We start from the raw sequence: 18327 nt of genomic DNA on the forward strand, positions 1-18327 counted from the left end.
AAGACTAAATACGATTATACGAACTTTAGGGACCATTATGGGAACTAATTTACACTTTTTCCAAATACATCCTCCAGTTTTTGCATGGAAAGAATGTCGCAATACTTAAAGAATGTACCTGTATGCTTGAAAAATGTACCTAAATGTGAATTAGTGAGTAGAGCTGAATGAAATAGTGCTTATGGATGTAGTGATAATTTCCATTTTAGAAACGGTAGAGTGAAAGGCTGTTCTGAAAGTAGATATTGCTGCAGCATTCAAAGGTGAGACAGAATGTAACAAATCAGAATAACAAATTATAACAGTTTGAAATGAAAAATGATAGATCATCATTTTGATTCTTTGAATTGTTAGTAGTCTTCAGTGTACCTTTGAAGTAGTACTAGTAGTCTAAATTAAAGTACTTGTTAAAACACTAACTTTTCTTTTATTCAGTGGAAAAACATGTATGGGTCATAGGCTTCTATCCTCTTTCAAGGTCATGGTATGAAGATTTTATGGTCTGAAAAATGGCATAAATGAATTTGAAGAAATCTGTTCGCGATTTTGTGTTTTGTAGAGGTTTAATTTCAAATTGTGAATTGTTCATTGCCTGCTCTCCTCCATTGCAGAAAGAAGGGGAAAATCAAGCCTATTCCCAATTCCTACTTGACGTCACTTTGCAGTCTCCTACCATATAGAGTAGTGGACCTCTGCTGTTAGTGATGGGCGAAACCTCTCTAGCTGTGATACTCCTCCTTTGTGTGTAGGGGTGTATAGTGAGGGCGGCGATCTAAAATCTGTGACCCTCAAAACTTGGATATTCTGTGTCTTTTCAGTCTTACTGTGTCAGACCAACTTTAGTTTTGAGCAGCTGACTTATACTGGTTTGTTTGTTTCAACTTCAAAAAAATTATTTGAAAAAAAGGCTGAAAACTCATTTAGAAATGAGTCTTAATCTTAACTGATTTTTTTTCTTTTTCCCATATAGTAGAAAAGTATCTTGCAGCTTGTTTTATATACTCATCTAAAGATACGAGCCTAAATATACCTAATAAGTGTATTTCAGCGTCCTTCCTTTTTCATTTCTAAAGGTGATCAGCTGTGGAAAGCAGAAGAATGTACTGGTTTGTTTCAGTGAAAAGAATGTAAATGTGAGAAAGAATAGAGAAGAATATACTGTCTTTCATGCATCTTGTTGGGAACACTTAGCAGGACTTCACTCATTCTTTCGTGGGACTGTGTAGTTCTCAGTTACCGCTGTTTTACTTAGAACGTACATGGCAATGTCATGGTTACTTTTCTGCCTTACACATTTGAATAGCGTAAAACATACTTTTTGGAGGAAGACAATTCTACTGTGTTACTGCTATGTATGAAAGCAGTTGTGATAGAAAAACTAATAAAGTCTGTTAATTCTTTTGGAAAAAGCAACTTAAATGAGATGCAAAAGAATTCATCTAGAGTTATCAAAACAGTGGTATTTTGCATGGTGAGTCTTAGACTACCACTGAAGCTTATTCTAAATGGCAAAACAGGTTTATTTCGAAGCAGTTATTGTGAATCCCTTTGTCTCAGCAAGAGATTTGCAGGATCCGGAAGGATCCTCTGCACTCTAGTGCAGTAGCTCCCTCTGCACTCTGTATTGTGTCCCATTTACAGCCTTTTCAGTGCACTTATGTCCTTGGTTTGCTCCCAGGCAGTGTGCATCTGCTGATATCTTTCTCTTTCCACTGCCTCTGAAATAGACATTGCTCTGTGAGTAGAAGAGCTCTGTGAGGATTGTGTTAGGTTATAAGTGGTCCTCATTTTTCCTATGGCAAAAGCCTCTGCAGATTTTTGCCTTAGTAGACCCTGGATCTTAATGGCTCTTGTCTATGGTTCATCACCCTGTCCCACTTATGTTGTCTCGTGCTTCTGGTCTGTGCTGCTTTTCGCTCTAGGCGTTTTCCATTCTGTTATCACTGGAGTAGCCTTTGATAATTTTCGTAGCCTTAAGGTGTGAGAGGTTATTTATTCTGTTACTTGTGGTGCTTTGATGTCCTTCTGAGTTGCGGGCAAACATCCAGGCGTCAGGTATCCAGCCTTTAGTAATAGGACATCCTTGATGAAATTAGTGAGATTTTAAACATAATCTACAAAAATAAACTAGAATGAGTAAGGTCATAGGTAGTTTACTGAATAATTACACTGTTAAATAAAATTGCTTAACTGTGAGTTTCCTTGTCACTGCTGTCAGTTTCTTGATCAGATAGTGAGGGACTGGAGACTCACTTTTTTCATTCTTCTCTCTTTTCTCTCTGTTGCCTGTCCTAGCTTTGAAAAATGATTTGAGTAAACGTTTTTAGAAATAGATTTCACATCTAACTGACTTGGACTTTTAAGCATTTCAAGTTGACTGTGATTTTGGAAACCTGTAAAGGCTTTTCTTATATCACTTCTCAGGTAAAATACTTCTTGGTGAAGAAGAAGGTTTGGAAGATGATGCTGAAACTCGATCAGATGTCAGTGCTGCATCGTTTGCAGGTATCTGGCTTTCCCTTCAGCAGTGCAGTCAACTTGTGTGTCTATACATTACAAATCCATTCTTTTATTGCTCTATGTGGAATATAAAAGTGGTGTATTATAGTGACTAGGAAGTCAATGGGTACTCAAAAGACATGCTAACAAAACTGAAACCGTAAGTACTCCTGGGTATAAAACTTTATCTAATGAAGTTGACTGTGTATGGTGTTTTTTACAAATGGATAGGCTATCATATTGAGCTACTGGTATAGATGGAATGATATCTTACAGATGCGTATTTCCCTACCTGTAGGTTAACTGTTCAGTTATTCACTTTCCTTGGTCTAGTTTAATACATGGGTTAGTATGTGGTGTTCATATCAAGAGTGAAACACAAGTTTAAACATTTGACTCATAAATATCAATATTTTGCAGCTTCTGTGAAGGGCGAGATAGCCAGTGAACTGGCTTCTTCATCAGGTGTATCGACGACTGGGTCAGTAGGGAGTTCAGCTGCTGATTCTAGTGGACATGATATCATTACTGAGCAACCACGTTCTCAACATACATTACAGTCGGACTCTGTAGACCTGACAAGCTGCGATTTGACAAGCACAGCTGCTGAAGGGGAAGAAGATGATGTGCTTAGCCGAAGCTCCAGCCAGATCAGTGCTGTCCAGTCAGATCCCACTATGGACTTGAATGATGGTACACAGGCTTCCTCACCGATTAGTGATAGCTCTCAGACTACTACAGAAGGTCCAGACTCTGCTGTAACCCCTTCGGACAGTTCTGAAATTGTAAGTGTGCAGCGGGCAGAGGGGGGATCCCCTTCTACTGAGGGGCCTGACGTATCTCAGAGCTCTTCCATGGAGGGCCCAGACTTGGATTCATCTACTTACTCGTCTTCTACTTTTCCATCCTCAGCTAGTAACAATGGAAAGGTCAGCAGCTCACAGCTCTATTGGAGAGCTTGACCTCCTTTTAACACTTTCACTTCAGCAGTGATTGAAAACTACAAAGCTGTAATTAGTGTGCTCATTGGATAGGACATATGAAGGTATTGACCGATTGTCACTCACTGGAAAAATGACAATATCAAAGGCTTGACATAAATATAACCTCTTAGTAGCGTATCCTTCATTTTGTGTAAAGATTTTAATTGTTTTGATGCAGGAGGACTAATGGAAGTGTTAAAGGGTGAACAATCTGGAATGATAGAGGAATACTTTTGAAACCTGATGGTTCACGATGTTTTCTGCCTGTGCTTTTTCACTTGGCAACACAACTCATTTTTTTCTCTTCTTTGTTCCACCTTAAGGATTTCTCCTGTACTAAGCAAATATTGCATGATTTACTAATACAGCAGTTACATATCTAATAAGCACCTGAAATGTGCATACAGTATAGCTATTTTAAGAAATTTCTCTTAGGCAAGTGTATTGTGAGGTGGTAATAAAAAGAGCAAAAATATAATTACTGGGAGTAAGAGCAGAAAATGCAAAAAGAGGAAAACTTAAAATTTCTTAAGTTCTCTTTTTCACACATTATCAAACTCCTGACTTGGGTCTGCTGATAGTAACTTTGGAAGAGTAATAGGCTCTTACCACTACAAATAATGGTAAATTTACAGTTATGTTAAGCAAATAGCCCTACAAATACGGGGATTCAAGAACCAAAGGAGTGATGATAATTGCGCTGTCACTAAATTAAATGTAGGCGGTGCAGAGACCAAAGTGAGCAGGCATTTATTGACAAGCTGTGTTTATTGACGAGATGCATTTATTACATATACTTGTCAGTCTGTTGCATATGTCAGTTTGCATACTGTTTGCAAGCAGTTGTTGGAAGTAAAATTATTTTTTCCTAATTGACAGGCTAAGTGTTTGTCCCACTTACTCACACGTGGGCTTTTTAATGAACAGTTTCCAGGTGCTTATAAAGTTAGGGAGTAGCTGAAGAAGTATCTTGTGTCGTCTGGTACACTTACAATGAAAAGTTTTTTTTGCTTTTACTGTGTCTTATTAATGTTATCAGGTTTTTTTTTCTTTATGGTTATTTTTCCATGTACCTACTGCCTATATATTGCATTGGTAGTCTCTGGTTTAAAACGAAGGAGTTCTAAGCTCAGACTTACTTGTCCTTTCTTGTCCTGCACAGTGTGGTGTTAGTTTGACTTTATGTATCCAGGACGAGTGAAGTTACAGGATGGTTTGACAGCAAGGGACAAGTTCAGTTTGTGACAGTAAAGGTGTTGGTTGTGATTTGTAACTGCTGAGATAGAGGGAGAGTTGTGTTTGGAATAAGGGAGCAAGGAGAGCTGCAGGGGAGGCAGTGCACCAAATGTTTTACGTTCTCACTGTTACCATGAACATGTCCACATTCATGGCTCATGTGGGACACTGTCAGAGATAATGATGGCCTCACATAGCCCAGATCCTGGAGGAGGAGGAGAGCTGCTTTTGGGTCTGCATGCAGCTGTACACTAATATTTATCAGGCTTATATTTGCTTTCAGATTATTTCTAGATTACTAACACTGCATGTTAGAGATTTAATACTGTGTGTTAAGTTATATTAAGTCATGTCCTTGCACTGTGTAGGTTTTAGAGGGTGCTGAAGGACAGTATTCTGGAATGCAAATTGGGCAGCTGCAGGATGAGGAAGATGAGGCCGCAAATATTCTCCAAGATGATTCATCGGAGTCTTTCAGAAATTCTTCTGTTGGTAAGTTGATAAGGGGGAGGCAGAACTGGTGACACCTTTGAGGCAGATGTTACAGGTGCATCTGCTGTCTAACTTCCAAGAAACTGAAGACTCACGTAATGGATATGAACGACAACTACATGGAAATGTAAAATAAGGAATATATTTCAACACTTCTAATGAATTGCTTGTTTTGATCACTGCTAATTTATTTTTCATGTTTGTATAATTAAGTTCAATTAAAATGCTTTTAATTTGCATCTGAGATGGTATTTAATGAATTCATTTTTCTAAAGCTCTTCAACAGCCTCACCTGTTGAAAACCATAAGCCATAGCAGACAGCCTTCTGATAGCAGCGTAGATCGATTTACATCAAAAGAAGATGCAGCAGATCCTGGTGATCATGAAAATAAGGTGAGAAGTAGTCACGGTGGTCTGGCTTAAAGTTTAAAAAAACTAAGTTATAGAAGAAAAACAATAATATTACAATAATGAACATTAGTGGTAACTGTGGGTAGTCTGTGTATGTGGTGTGCTTCATAATAACGGTCAAAAGAACTAAGGTTGAATAGTAAACTTGAGTTATAGCCTGAACTTCATTTAACATAAGGAGAATACACAACTGTTGATATCTTGAATGCAATCACCAATAAAGCCATAATGGAACACAAACTGCTGAAAACACCAGCTACTTTTGTCTGTGCATTAGTAGAGTGCACTGATGCTTTACTATCTGAAATATCTTTGCTGGTTGCTAGCTGTGTGGGTAATTTTATGATCTCCTCAGTAGTTGTTATGTTTTACTCTTTGAGCCTCTTTTTCTGTGGAGAGACTCATGCCATTCTCACCACAGGTTACTGATTTCCTCTTACAGTTTTTTTTGACTTTAGCTTTGGACCTTGTTCTGAGCTGAGGCAAAAGGAGTTATGTTTGTGGTAGGCAGAGTTAAATCAGCTTGGGCTACTAGGGAACTCTAAATGTGAAACTAGAGAAGGTTGGCAGTCTTCTTTGAAAACAACTTAGGAACTAATTTCTTCTCAAAGTTTCCAAAGATCATTGTTTGGTGACAACGGGTGTTCTATCAGACTCCTTCAGATGCAAACAGCAATTCTAGGTAATTCAGAAAATCTACCAAATGATTGTGGTTTCTGTGATTAAAAATAAACCAATTCTTATACTGGATACAAACTGCCTGAAAACATTACATTTTAAGATGTTTTTTTTTTTTAATACGTATAAACACATTTTGTATTACAATCTTCATACATTTGGGGATGTGCAGTATCTCTAAATCTTGTGCTTAATAATTTATTTAAATTGAAGATTCATTTTTATCTACATAAAAATTGTGATTTGCCTCCAATAGCCTTCCAGGATAAAGGGAGACATAGGTCACTATACTGATGGAAATTCAGCTCCTTTAGTGCACTGCGTTCGGCTTCTGTCAGCCTCTTTTCTACTTACTGGGGAGAAAGGAGGTAAGTTTCTGTTCAAAACTCATTGGTTCATTGTGTTTCTCTATGTACAAAGTTGGAAATGTGATCAGTTTACTCTTGCCTGGTTTTTAATCTCGCTTTATTGGAGATATCAAGGGTGAGTTTTTTCTGTGACAGTCCTGGTTTAAATAATCACACCAGGGTACAGAAAAACGTAAAAACACTTAAAAATGTGTGCCATTTTACAATGAACCCCATTTTGAACCGTTGGGCATCTAAAAGTTTGTTATGGTAACTTATCACATAGGTCAAATAATTAGTTCCGTTTACAATTTGTAAATTCTTATGAGACTTAGTGTGGGGCCATGACAGTTTATAGAAGCTGCCAAGACAGTCTAATGCTGGTATTTCTTTTCATCAGTGTTATGTGCCCAGTTTGTCCGCTATAAAAGCATCAATACCTCAGTAAGGAAGCAGTTTTCTGAGTTGCAGTCCGTTCTGTGGAAACTCCTAAAAACAAGTTCAGGAAAATATAGTTTTTTCAAATACTTATCTTAATGTTTTTACAACTGATTTTGTTTACAATGCCTACTTTGTTTTAATTAAAATAAGATTAGAAGTATCTTTTTTAGCTTTATCACTCAGTTGTTTGAATTCCATGTAAATATTTTTTAATGTACTTCAGGTAGAGTAAGCACTGTTGTACCCATTTACGTTTGGGAAATGTAACTTCATATTTTAGATTATTCAACTGTAGTAAAGCAGAATTGATCTAAGGTTTTCAAAGACTTAGCTCAAGTCTCAAGTTGAACTTTTTTCTCCACTTTTAATATTTTACAGCATTTGCTTAAGTTAGTGTGGCCATTTTCATGTGTGTTATCGTGTGCCAGTCAAAGAGAAGCTTTCTGACAGTAAGAGGTTATTAGAGGAGGCTGCTGGGGTTCAAAGCAGGAGTTATTTACCTTTTCAGCGTGGTAATAAAATGTCAGTAGGGATTTTCTAGAAAGCATTTATGGCATACACTGCTGCTTCCATTCTTTTCACTAAGAATTCAGTGTCACAGGCATGTGTGTCTGTGTCATTATACATAGGACTGAAGTGACCATTTAAGATGTTTCTTCTTTTTCCCCCTCTTCTAAACTGCTATTTATACACATGCTCTGTTAATGTAGCATTCTTGGAAAGACCATGTAGTAGGTGTATTCTCAGCAATGAAGGGAATGAGTTGGAAGTTTGTGGGGTTATTATTTAGTTATTTTATTTTTTAAAAAATAAGCCATGTATAACTGCTACCTCTGATGATAAACTGAAACTACTTGCTCTGCCTTCATATTTTTTTGTCCAGGCTAAGCTATTCATATCATACAGAGTTACTAATTAACTTAAAAACAATCCAGAAAGCTTTTAAATACCCCACCCCTTTTTTTTTTTATTCCTCTCCGCAGCTTTAGTTCCTGATAGAGATGTGAGAGTCAGTGTAAAAGCCCTCGCAGTAAGTTGTGTTGGAGCAGCTGTTGCACTTCACCCGGAGTCTTTCTTCAGCAAACTGTATAAAACACCCCTTGAAGCAATGGGAGAAGAGTATGGTATGTTGCAGTTCACATATTCCATTTTAATCATGTGATTTGGTTTTCAAATAAGCCAAGCAGCTTCTGTATTGAAAACTCTAAATCCGTTTTAGTGTTTGCAAACAAATACTGCACCAATTGGAATAAACATGCTGTCTGCACTAGTAGTGCATATAGTGAGACTTTTTTGGTAACGAGAGTTAAGTTTCAGTGGATGAGCTTGTACAGCTTCTGACAAGTGAAGCTGCTTTAGTACAACTGCTGTATAGAAGTGATTTGTTCATCTTATAAATGGTTTCTTGTAATTTATTTCAGACCATCTTACAGATGGTTTCTAAGTGATTAGGTTTGTTTTTAGAAATGCTACAATATGATCAGCAGGGACCTGGAGTATTTGACTGGTTTGATACTGATAGTGGCAAAAGTGGAGTGTTGACCAGTACTTTCCTTGGATTTCCCCAGAGCATTTTGTGTACAACTGAAAAAAATAATTATTGTTTCTATATGTGACCATTGAGCTGGATTGTGTGAGTGATCTGTAGATTACATGCAAGGAATCTCTGAAAGGTAAAACTAAGGCAGCCATGTTGCAAATATTCTGACATTGACTGATTGTACACTAATTGGTACCTCCACTGAAACAGTTTTAGGAATCAAGTCTAAGACTAATATTTTTAAAATAAAGTAGCTTTAACTTATTTTCTTAGAGGAGCAGTATGTATCAGATATTCTGAACTACATCGACCATGGAGATCCTCAGATTAGAGGAGCTACTGCCATTCTGTGTGGAACGATTGTCAATTCCATTCTAATTAAATCCCGCTTTGATGTGGAAAAATGGCTAATAAATGTCAGAAGCTCAACAGGTAACGATTTACTTTAAGGTTATCTTTTTCTTAATGTAACCAAAATTTTCTTTTGTTTCACTGCTCTAAATTATTTTCTTTTCTTTTTTTGTTAGGAAACCTCTTTTCCTTGGTAGACTGCATACCTCTGTTACAGAAAACGCTGAAAGATGAGTCCTCTGTTACATGCAAACTGGCTTGTACAGCTGTGAGGGTAAGCGAAAGTAGTGATTCATTTGCACCACCACAGATCACAGGGGCCTTATTTGTTGACTGGGATCCTGCTGTGCTCAGGTGTATAAAATATGAAGCGAAAAGTGACTCCTCTTTGAGAACTTTTAGAAAACAGGGATTCAGACACAGAAATGGAGGCACAAGCAGCTGGAAAATAATTGCGCTGATTAGATTGTATAGCAGTATAATCTAGTCATGGTATTTGTAGTCATAAATGTACTGGTATGAGCTGCAATGTTACATTAACCAACAACAGGATGAGTTCATTAGATAAAAAGGATGACTATATCTAGCCTAAACAGGAAGATGTGAACATGTGACACCTGGTTGTAGCCTTTATTTGAAGAGCAAAAATTCAGTGTGTGAAATGACAAGAAAAGTAGTGATCATTTTCTGAAATAGTAATTTTTAAAAGTGAGGAAAGTCTCAGGGGAGTAAGTGTTTCAAATTGGGTAAAAGGTCCATCAGGCAATTGCTGAAATAGAGACAATTGCTGAATTTGAGAGTGTAACTTGAGTGTGTGAATTTTATTTCTGTAATAAAATCTGTGGAAGGTGTTCTGTGGAAAAGCAGAGGGGTGAAGGAGTGAGCTTTTCCTTGAGGAGTTTTTCAAAAAAGTAACAAGAAGAACAAATTGGAGGCTGAGGGAAATTAATTCGTCAGGGAGAGGCACAGGGTGACTGACTGTATTGTAGCTTATGGGTCAGTGAAGCAAAGTGTAGATAGTTTATGTATGGAAAGTGAGATTTCATGTGCTAAAAGTCAGTGATGCAGCTGAGGGAAGGAAATGGAGTTAGATAAACAATGCTGTCTTTCTTAACCTTCTATTAATTGATTTTTTGTTGTTGTTGTTTCTATATAGTGGTTTTATGGTTACACTTATGAGTATAGCTTTATAGAAGACTTTACTGGAATTGTTCAGTTCAGGCAACTTACATCAGTCAATTTTTAGTTTTTCTTTCTTTTAGTATATAATGTAGCCTGGCTTCATACCTTTTAGGAGAAATGTTCAAAGGCATTTTGGGTTGTTAATCCCAGAACAAGAATGTATTTTCTTCTATAGTTAAATAAGACATGGAAGTATAAAATTCTATAACTTTTTCCAGAGATCACACATTCTGCATATTAAACAGTCATTAAAATGAAGATATTGAACAGTCATTAAAATGAAGAGTTATGACTTTTTAAAAAGCTGCTGGAAATCAGATCCAGCTGTCTAAAAATACCCTGTGGAAATTAGGAGAGACTGTTTTTGAACAGATAAGAATATAGTTCTTGTGGTGTTTAAGCCCTGTGAGTTTTAGACTTTACTCTTTGGAGGTTTCTCTTCTGATCTCTTGGGCTTGTGTTCCTCTCCAGAGTTTAAATTCAGCAGCAGGTTTTAGCAGTTTACATGCAGCTGGTGTCCTAGCCTTGCAAAGTACCTAGCTCTGGTACTTCTATCTTTGCAGTAACTTCTTTTAGTTTTCTAAATGAAACAGATTTTTGTGGTCACTTACTTATGTCTTTGATTCAGAGAACCTCTTCTGCAATATAACTGAAAGTTGTTTTTTCTTCTCAGCATTGCATCATGAGCTTATGTAGTAGCAGTTACAGTGAACTGGGTTTACAATTAATTGTTGACCTCCTTACGCTGAAGAATAGCTCGTATTGGCTAGTAAGGACGGAACTTCTGGAAACGCTTGCAGAGGTAGATTTTCGGTAAGTGCTTATATTTCTCCATGGGTCTTGTACCTGCAGTGCAAAGATGCTGTGTATAGGAAACTGCAAACAAAACAGAGCAGAAAGAAGAAATTCTGAAGCATTAATGACTTTCATAAAACTAATTCAGACTTTTTCTGAGTAGTGATATTTGGAATGTATTACCATCTTTTTAAAACAGTCTGATTTTTAAAAGCATAGGAAAAAAATAGGATTCTAATTGCAATGTGTAAGTTAAGGTTTTTTTTTAACTAAAGAAATGTAATCCTTCTGATACACTAGCCAGATAGTATCCATGAGAGAGACTACATTAGTCAACATTAAACTTCTGTCTTCTATTGTACCATAGGCTCGTCAGCTTCTTGGAAGGAAAAACTGAGAGCTTGCACAGAGGTGTTCATCATTATACCGGTGTAAGTAAATTATTCAATTGGTATGTTGTGTTTCTGGATTAAGGTACCAGAGCAATTTCAGCACTTCATGTTTAGATTCTGTCACCACTGATAGATGTCGTAGGTGTATTTTGTGTAAGTAGGCTCGTGTTCTGAGACTTTTTACAATTGGAAAAAGACTTTTACTACTGACGCTCAATTACTATAGTGTTCTCTGGTGGGTGGGTGTGGTTTTTGTTGTGTGGTTTTTGGTCTTGGTTTTTTTTTTTTGTAAATTAAAGAAAACCTTTACAAAACTTTTGGCATTCATGTATTTAAATAGGGTATTTGGCAATCTTAAGGTAAAGACTGTCTTACAGACTTGTATGACAGATGAAATCTCACTTGTTAACTATCTTCTAGCAATCTGGTCAAATTATGAAAATGTTCAATTAACTTTACTGTGCTGACTTATTTTCTAGCTACTAAAACTTCAGGAGAGAGTGCTTAATGATGTTGTAATATGTCTGCTTGGAGATGAAGATCCAAGAGTGAGACATGTTGCTGCAGCTTCATTAATGAGGTACATAAGCTTGGTTTATTTTCTAAAAATGGAAAAGGAGTTTAGGCAGATACTGACATGTTACTGTATACCTGTAATTAAAATAATCTTAGTTGTTTTTTTATACTTTTGTTTAAATGAGGGGTGGGACACAAATGCAGCTTTATGGTACCTGGAGCATGCATCATTCTGAATCATCAGGCAATAGTGCTTTGCTTTTTCCTAACTTACCGTTACATTTAATTGTGTTACACTCTGAGAGTTGCTTTCAGTTTTAACTTGAAGTTAGTTTTCTGCATGCTGAAGTAATTTGTTTGATGTCCTGACTGTAGTTGATGAACTGAAAATGTTGCAGTTCTACTTAGTTGTTCTGACTCCCAAACATTGTAGTTTCCATACGTTCATAAGTAGTGTGCTTTAAAATGTTTGTGCTCACTGATTATAGTAAAGTAGATCGTCTTGTTTAAAAAGCAGCAATTTGCTCTAATCTACTACAAGTACAATTGTTGTCCAGATAAATGCACCAGACAGTAAGAATTAGTTGGTAGCTTATTTATTAGAATTCAAGGACCTAGGTTTTATGATGAAAGAAGTTGGTGATACCCAGTACTGAATTCCTGGCATATTTAATTGTCAGAGGAGTCTCTTTCCTAGATTTTTCAGACTAGTAATTGCCGTCCATTCCTAACAACAAATAAAGTCAATGAAACCTTAAAAATTCTGCCACTTTAAAAGCAATACAAATGTATTGCAGAAACGGCTCAGCAGAGAAATTGTCAACTGTTGCATCGTAGTTAGTATTTGTTGCTTTTATTCAAGTACTTAGTTAACAAAATAACTCAATTTCAAAATTAAGTGGTAACAAGATGGAGTTTTTCTGTATCTTCAAATTTACGTAGTGACAGCATGTGTGTTAAGGTTGGAAGAGACTTAACTGCCTGAGAAAGCTGCTATAAGCTTCAGAAGCCCCATGAAACATCCAGTATGGGCATTCACTGGAAGTACTGTCAGTGAACTTACAAAAAAAAGTGTACTGTAGTTGTTCACTGTTGTCAGAATGGCAAATGATGTTGTTCAAGAAGACTGGATCTCATTGTATGTTTAAGTTTTGCTGCATAGAAATCAGATGGTGAAAAATTGTCCTTTTCAGGTAGAAATTAGTTTTCAGTTGACACAGGTATCTATGGAGAGAATATCTGGGGAGATAGGGGAACACTGAGAGAAATACTCTAGACAAGTGGTCATTGTAGTGTGTATAGGTAGGGTATCTCTAGACCAGATTTTTTTTTTGTAACTACCATATGGCTAGAGTAGTTCCTTTGTCCTCATTTGAGCTCGTTAATTATAATGAAGAGCAGTTGTATAAAGATGAATTCAACTTAAACAAGACATGTTTTAGTAATGGCTTTTATTTACGATTCGCTGTGTAATTAGTGAATGCAGCTTTCTGAATTGGATTTTGAATGTATTTTAAATGTACTTTAAATGATCTATTAAACAGTTTCTGAATACTATTTTTATTTTTTGGCAATTGTCATGAAGGCTTGTTCCAAAGCTGTTTTATAACTGTGATCAAGGACAGGCTGATCCAGTTGTGGCAGTGGCAAGAGACCAAAGCAGTGTCTACCTGAAACTACTAATGCATGAAACACAGCCTCCGTCTCACTTTGCGGTGAGCACTATCACCAGGTATGTTGTGTCTTGTCTTGCTTTAAAAGGAACGTGAACGCAGATTTCAATTCATAATGCCTGGAATCATAGTTAAATCCTGCAAATCCATGTGCTTATGAATTCTTTTTCCAATCTGTAGAAGTATCTAGGCTCCACATAAACAGACCTCTGTGTTTAAAGAATAAAGTGGTGTGTGAGTTATGAGGGATGTGCTCACACATTGATCACAGGGAGTTATTGTTCTGTGATAAACTTCGTATCTTCATCCTGAGGTCATGTTATTTGTCCATACTATTGCACAAGTAAGTGCAGCTTTGCAAGCTAATCATATGTATATATTATTGTTCTTCAGGTCTGTTGATCAGGATTTATCTCTCTTCACACTTATTTATGTATTGAGAGTTGATCTGCTGTTTCTGTTTGCTACAAAGGGATCTGATTTATAAACTAAACTGCTTTTGCAGTGAAGCAAAAATATTATAATATAATTAGCAGTCTATAAAATATGTAATAGTAATTTAAGCCATAATACTTCTTGCTGTGTTTAAGTTCGTGTTTTAGTGGTATAAATATTTTTATTTCAGAACATACAGAGGTTACAATATGCTGCAAAGTCCAACAGATGTCACTATGGAAAACAATCTCTCAAGGGTTATTGCAGCGATTTCCCATGCTTTGACAATATCCACTACAAGAGCACTTACGGTGAGTTTTCTTAGTTGCTATAGTGGCTGACTTTTTCTTTTCTCTTTTTTACTTGCTTTCTTTATTTTTAAATTATTTCCTTAATTAGTAATTATATATTAATTAGGATCAATAATTCATTATTAATTATAATTATTTTATTATTTGTATCAGCAGTTTGGGTACTGGGGCAATGGTAATAGTAATATATTTAATTCTCACCCTTAAGATACTTTGTTATTGTTGCTAAATATTCCAGTGATGAAACTGATTCGATTCTTGGTGTTAACTTTTCAGTTTGGCTGCTGTGAAGCTTTGTGTCTTCTCTCCGCAACATTTCCAGTCTGCACCTGGACTGTGGGATGGCACTGTGGGTATGTTCCCTTATCTGTTGTTCAAGCTTCTAAAAGTCATGTTTGCAAAATGGAAATACACTTATTTGGGTATCGGAAGTCCTGGTTTAGTTATAAGCTGTTAAGCTTATCTTAGCAGTTATTTGAGAACTGTATACAGAAGAGTGTAACATTAGGTTGTTATGGTATTAAGTGTCAGCATGTCTCTGGAAACAGTGTATAACACGGATTGACTGCAACTACTGTAGTAGAAAGAGACATGGTCAGCATCTATCTTAGGTAATAGGAGAACATTTTCTGTGCTTTTGAAAGAATGTTTATCTTCATTTAAATTATTCTTATTTGGCACACTGAATGGAAGCAGCAAATGAGATATCTATGATACCAAAGTGTTACGTAGGTAATATATGATAGTCCCAAAGTACTTACATTCTGAAGAATGTAACTGTACAGTTGGCAATTCTAAAGCTTTGATCTTGCCTCTGTGCCATGTGAGCTGTGAAACTAGCTACTAAAGATGGGGACATGTTTAGTTTTAAATAGATTTAACATAATTTTTGTTAATTTTCTTAATTGCTGTCATATCTCTACTCCTGTTTTACTCTTCTGGTATCCTGAAACTCTAGTGCAGCTTTTATATTTTCTATAAAGAAAACAAAAAAAACAACGACAAAAAAACCAAACCAAAACAAAAACCAAAAGCCTAACATCAACAAAAAACCACTCCCCCCCCACTGCTTTTCTTGATGGCATGCCCCTTCTTCCCTTGCCAGCCATAAGTGTGGCATGCTCTGACTATGCAATATAAAAGATGTCTTTTGAGCTATAGGTCCAGTTTTAACAAATGAAGTGGATGAGGATGCGAGCAGTACTTAGCTGGAAAATAAAATCAATGCAGAATCAAAGCAGTGACCCTTCTGCTTTACCCACCTTGAAAAATGCTATTTCTGAGATACATCAAGTTCTCATTGGTGATGCAGTGACATAGCCATTTGGCCTTTCCTGTAATTCCCACATTCATGCTAATTTGGATTGTAACTTTATTTTTGTGGAATGATAGGAACACTTATCATTCTGGGTAATAACAATATAATCACGTGGGTAATGACATGAGAATTTTGCCAGAATTCTTCTCTGTCTTCAGCATTGTAATTCTTATGATTAAAAAGCCATTGCAACTGCTCCATTCCAACTCCAAGAATACTTAAAAAAAAAAAAGGAAAAAGAAAGGCACTGTAATGACTTGTGTAGCTTTGTCTAAATAATAGCTACACTGAGCTTAAATTTCAATTTTCTGAAATTGCTCTAGTTGTATTACACCAGAGTGACTACATTAGAAGATTTTAATTTTCCATTAAAAAAAATATCCTGAAAGAATACCTTTATTTAGAGGATGTATAAAGCCTCTTAATGAAAGTTAGTAGCATTGTGCATGTCTTTGAACAAGCTTTGAAATGGTGTGTAATTCACATAGTATTCTGACAAACATCTTTTGGTAATCTCTGCCTGCTCTGTTTGAAGCTTGGGTTCTGTGAGAAAATGTGATTCTAAAATTACTGTAAAGGAAAATACGTAATGCACCTGCAAATTACGATCTTGGATACAGTCTACTCATACATCTCGATAATTTGATGGATTACAATTTTTTAGTTAAATTCTTACAAGTTTAAAATAATATCTTGTTATGATGGGAGCTTATGTCTCCCATCCCTAGCTTGCATATGTGCAGGACTTTTAACTAGAGATAGCCCAGGGCCATTCTGGTTAGCAATTAAAGACAGAATTCTTCCATTTATCAGTAGATGTCACTAGCAGCTTTGATATTTGCTATTTAAAAAAGAAGAAAAAGTAACAGTGACTCTTCAGAAAGGCAAAGTATTGTCAGATGTCTGCTGCAATTTGGTTTTTTAAGCACTACTTGATTGTTAAGTGTGTATTTCTGAGGTACCGATTTTTGTTAGATTAGCAGTCTTCTTGACTGTTAGTTTTCTTAAAGCTTTAAATTTACCAAAAGGGGGAAAAAGTAATGACATTCCAAAATTAAATTTCCAGTGTTTCCCAGCCAAGTCCTTCAGATGAAGCTCAGAGGGGCTGCACCATTGGAATGGCTGGCATGGTCCTATCTCTCCTTTCATCAGCATGGTTCCCGCTGGACCTCTCTGCACATCAGGATGCTTTGATTTTGACTGGAAACTTGCTAGCAGGTAAGGAAAAGCAAGAAAAGTAGGATTGTTTTGATATTTTTACCATTAGCATCAGAAGGCCTGTGTTTCACCCAGTTCTGATTCCATGCAACAAAATACTTTAAAGATGAAGCAGAAGAATTAAAGAACGAATTTCTTGCCTCCAGGAGGTTTGAAAAGCTACTGACTCCAAGTTAAAAATTTCTTCTAGTTGCCAAAAGGAATGTGCAGTATGCTCAGTAAAGGCTGGGTACAAAGAATTAAGATTTTTGTTTTTGTTTAAAACTCTGCACCTACTGTTGGTTAAGCTCTTTTTCTATTTGATTTTCTGTCCACATAGAGATGATAACCATCTATGCCTCTAAAATTTTCTGATAATTAATTCAAAGATTTTCTCTTCCATTTTCTCTAAATAATGTGATACCTGTTGCAGCAAGTGCTCCCAAGTGCTTGAAGAATCCCTGGAGTGCTGAAGAAGATTCAACCCAAGGTGCTGCAAAGCAGGAGGAACCCTGGCCAGCTCTGGCAGACCGAACTCTTGTTACTTTGGTAGAACAGCTCTTTTCTCATCTGCTGAAGGTCATTAATATTTGTGCACATGTAATGGATGATGTTGCTCCTGGCCCAGCAGTAAAGGTATATATTAAAAATAAATAGATAGCGTGACTTAAATACCGTTGTGGTACAGACATCCTCAAGGCTATTTTAAAGTTAATAAACTATCTAATACCTTGATAGTATGACTCAACTATGGGAAAAGCAAGTAACATGAAAAGAACATGCTTATCGTTCTTTAACATAATGGGTTTTTCTTTAGTTCTGCAGTGTTTGTAATATTACCTTAGATTTTGAACCTTTTATTCCTGGTGGCTTCACTTGAGACATTAATTCATGGGGAGTGTATATAGTAAATTGAGTACTGGATTGCATACTCTGGCAAACATCAGTTGACTTTTGGGTTGGTTGACTGGCTGTAGGGCACTGAGCTCCTTTTGGAGCTAAAAATAACTTTTATCTTTTGAATGTCCTGCAAAATATTTTGACTTCTGAAACAGTTCATATGGGGTATTTCTGGGTTTGGGGTTTTGTTTTGGAGTTCTTTTGAGGCATCTACATTTTGAGACTATTTAGTGACTATAAGGCAATGTTATTAAAATTAGTAATTTTTTCATATTTTAAATAAGTGAGAATAATTTTGATACTCCTTTGTCTGGAATCAAAAGAAACTTTAATCACTGAGCTCTAATTCAACCTCAGTGGCTTATGCTGAAGTTGAGAAGAAAAGTAGGAAATGCATTAAACTTCTTCCTTTTCATCCAGGAAATGTCCTGGACATGAGAGTCAAGACATTTTAATTTAACTGACAGTCAAAAAAAGAGGAGTTCAAACAAAAGATAAATGTGCTTGTATTTGTGTAGAAGAAGAAAATGTGCTTGTACATATAAAATTTATTAAACTTCTTTTATTTCTAGGCAGCATTACCTTCTCTGACAAACCCACCTTCTCTTAGTCCTATTCGGAGGAAAGGG

At 36.3% G+C, this 18327-nt stretch overlaps 1 protein-coding gene across 1 annotated transcript in view; it reads left to right on the forward strand.

Annotated features, from left to right (window-relative positions):
- HTT (huntingtin) overlaps nt 1-18327 on the forward strand; it is a 78024-nt gene that overhangs the window by 17050 nt on the left and 42647 nt on the right. The window contains 17 exon segments of the mRNA XM_010193794.1: nt 2425-2505; nt 2920-3284; nt 5087-5210; nt 5486-5604; nt 6557-6668; nt 8072-8212; nt 8902-9060; nt 9156-9253; nt 10835-10974; nt 11324-11387; nt 11828-11928; nt 13450-13596; nt 14163-14283; nt 14560-14636; nt 16668-16819; nt 17232-17434; nt 18271-18327. Of these exon segments, the coding sequence (XP_010192096.1) occupies nt 2425-2505; nt 2920-3284; nt 5087-5210; nt 5486-5604; nt 6557-6668; nt 8072-8212; nt 8902-9060; nt 9156-9253; nt 10835-10974; nt 11324-11387; nt 11828-11928; nt 13450-13596; nt 14163-14283; nt 14560-14636; nt 16668-16819; nt 17232-17434; nt 18271-18327 (2261 nt within the window).

Source organism: Mesitornis unicolor, unplaced genomic scaffold (assembly GCF_000695765.1).
Source record: "Mesitornis unicolor isolate BGI_N332 unplaced genomic scaffold, ASM69576v1 scaffold5061, whole genome shotgun sequence".
Lineage (NCBI taxonomy): Eukaryota > Metazoa > Chordata > Aves > Mesitornithiformes > Mesitornithidae > Mesitornis > Mesitornis unicolor.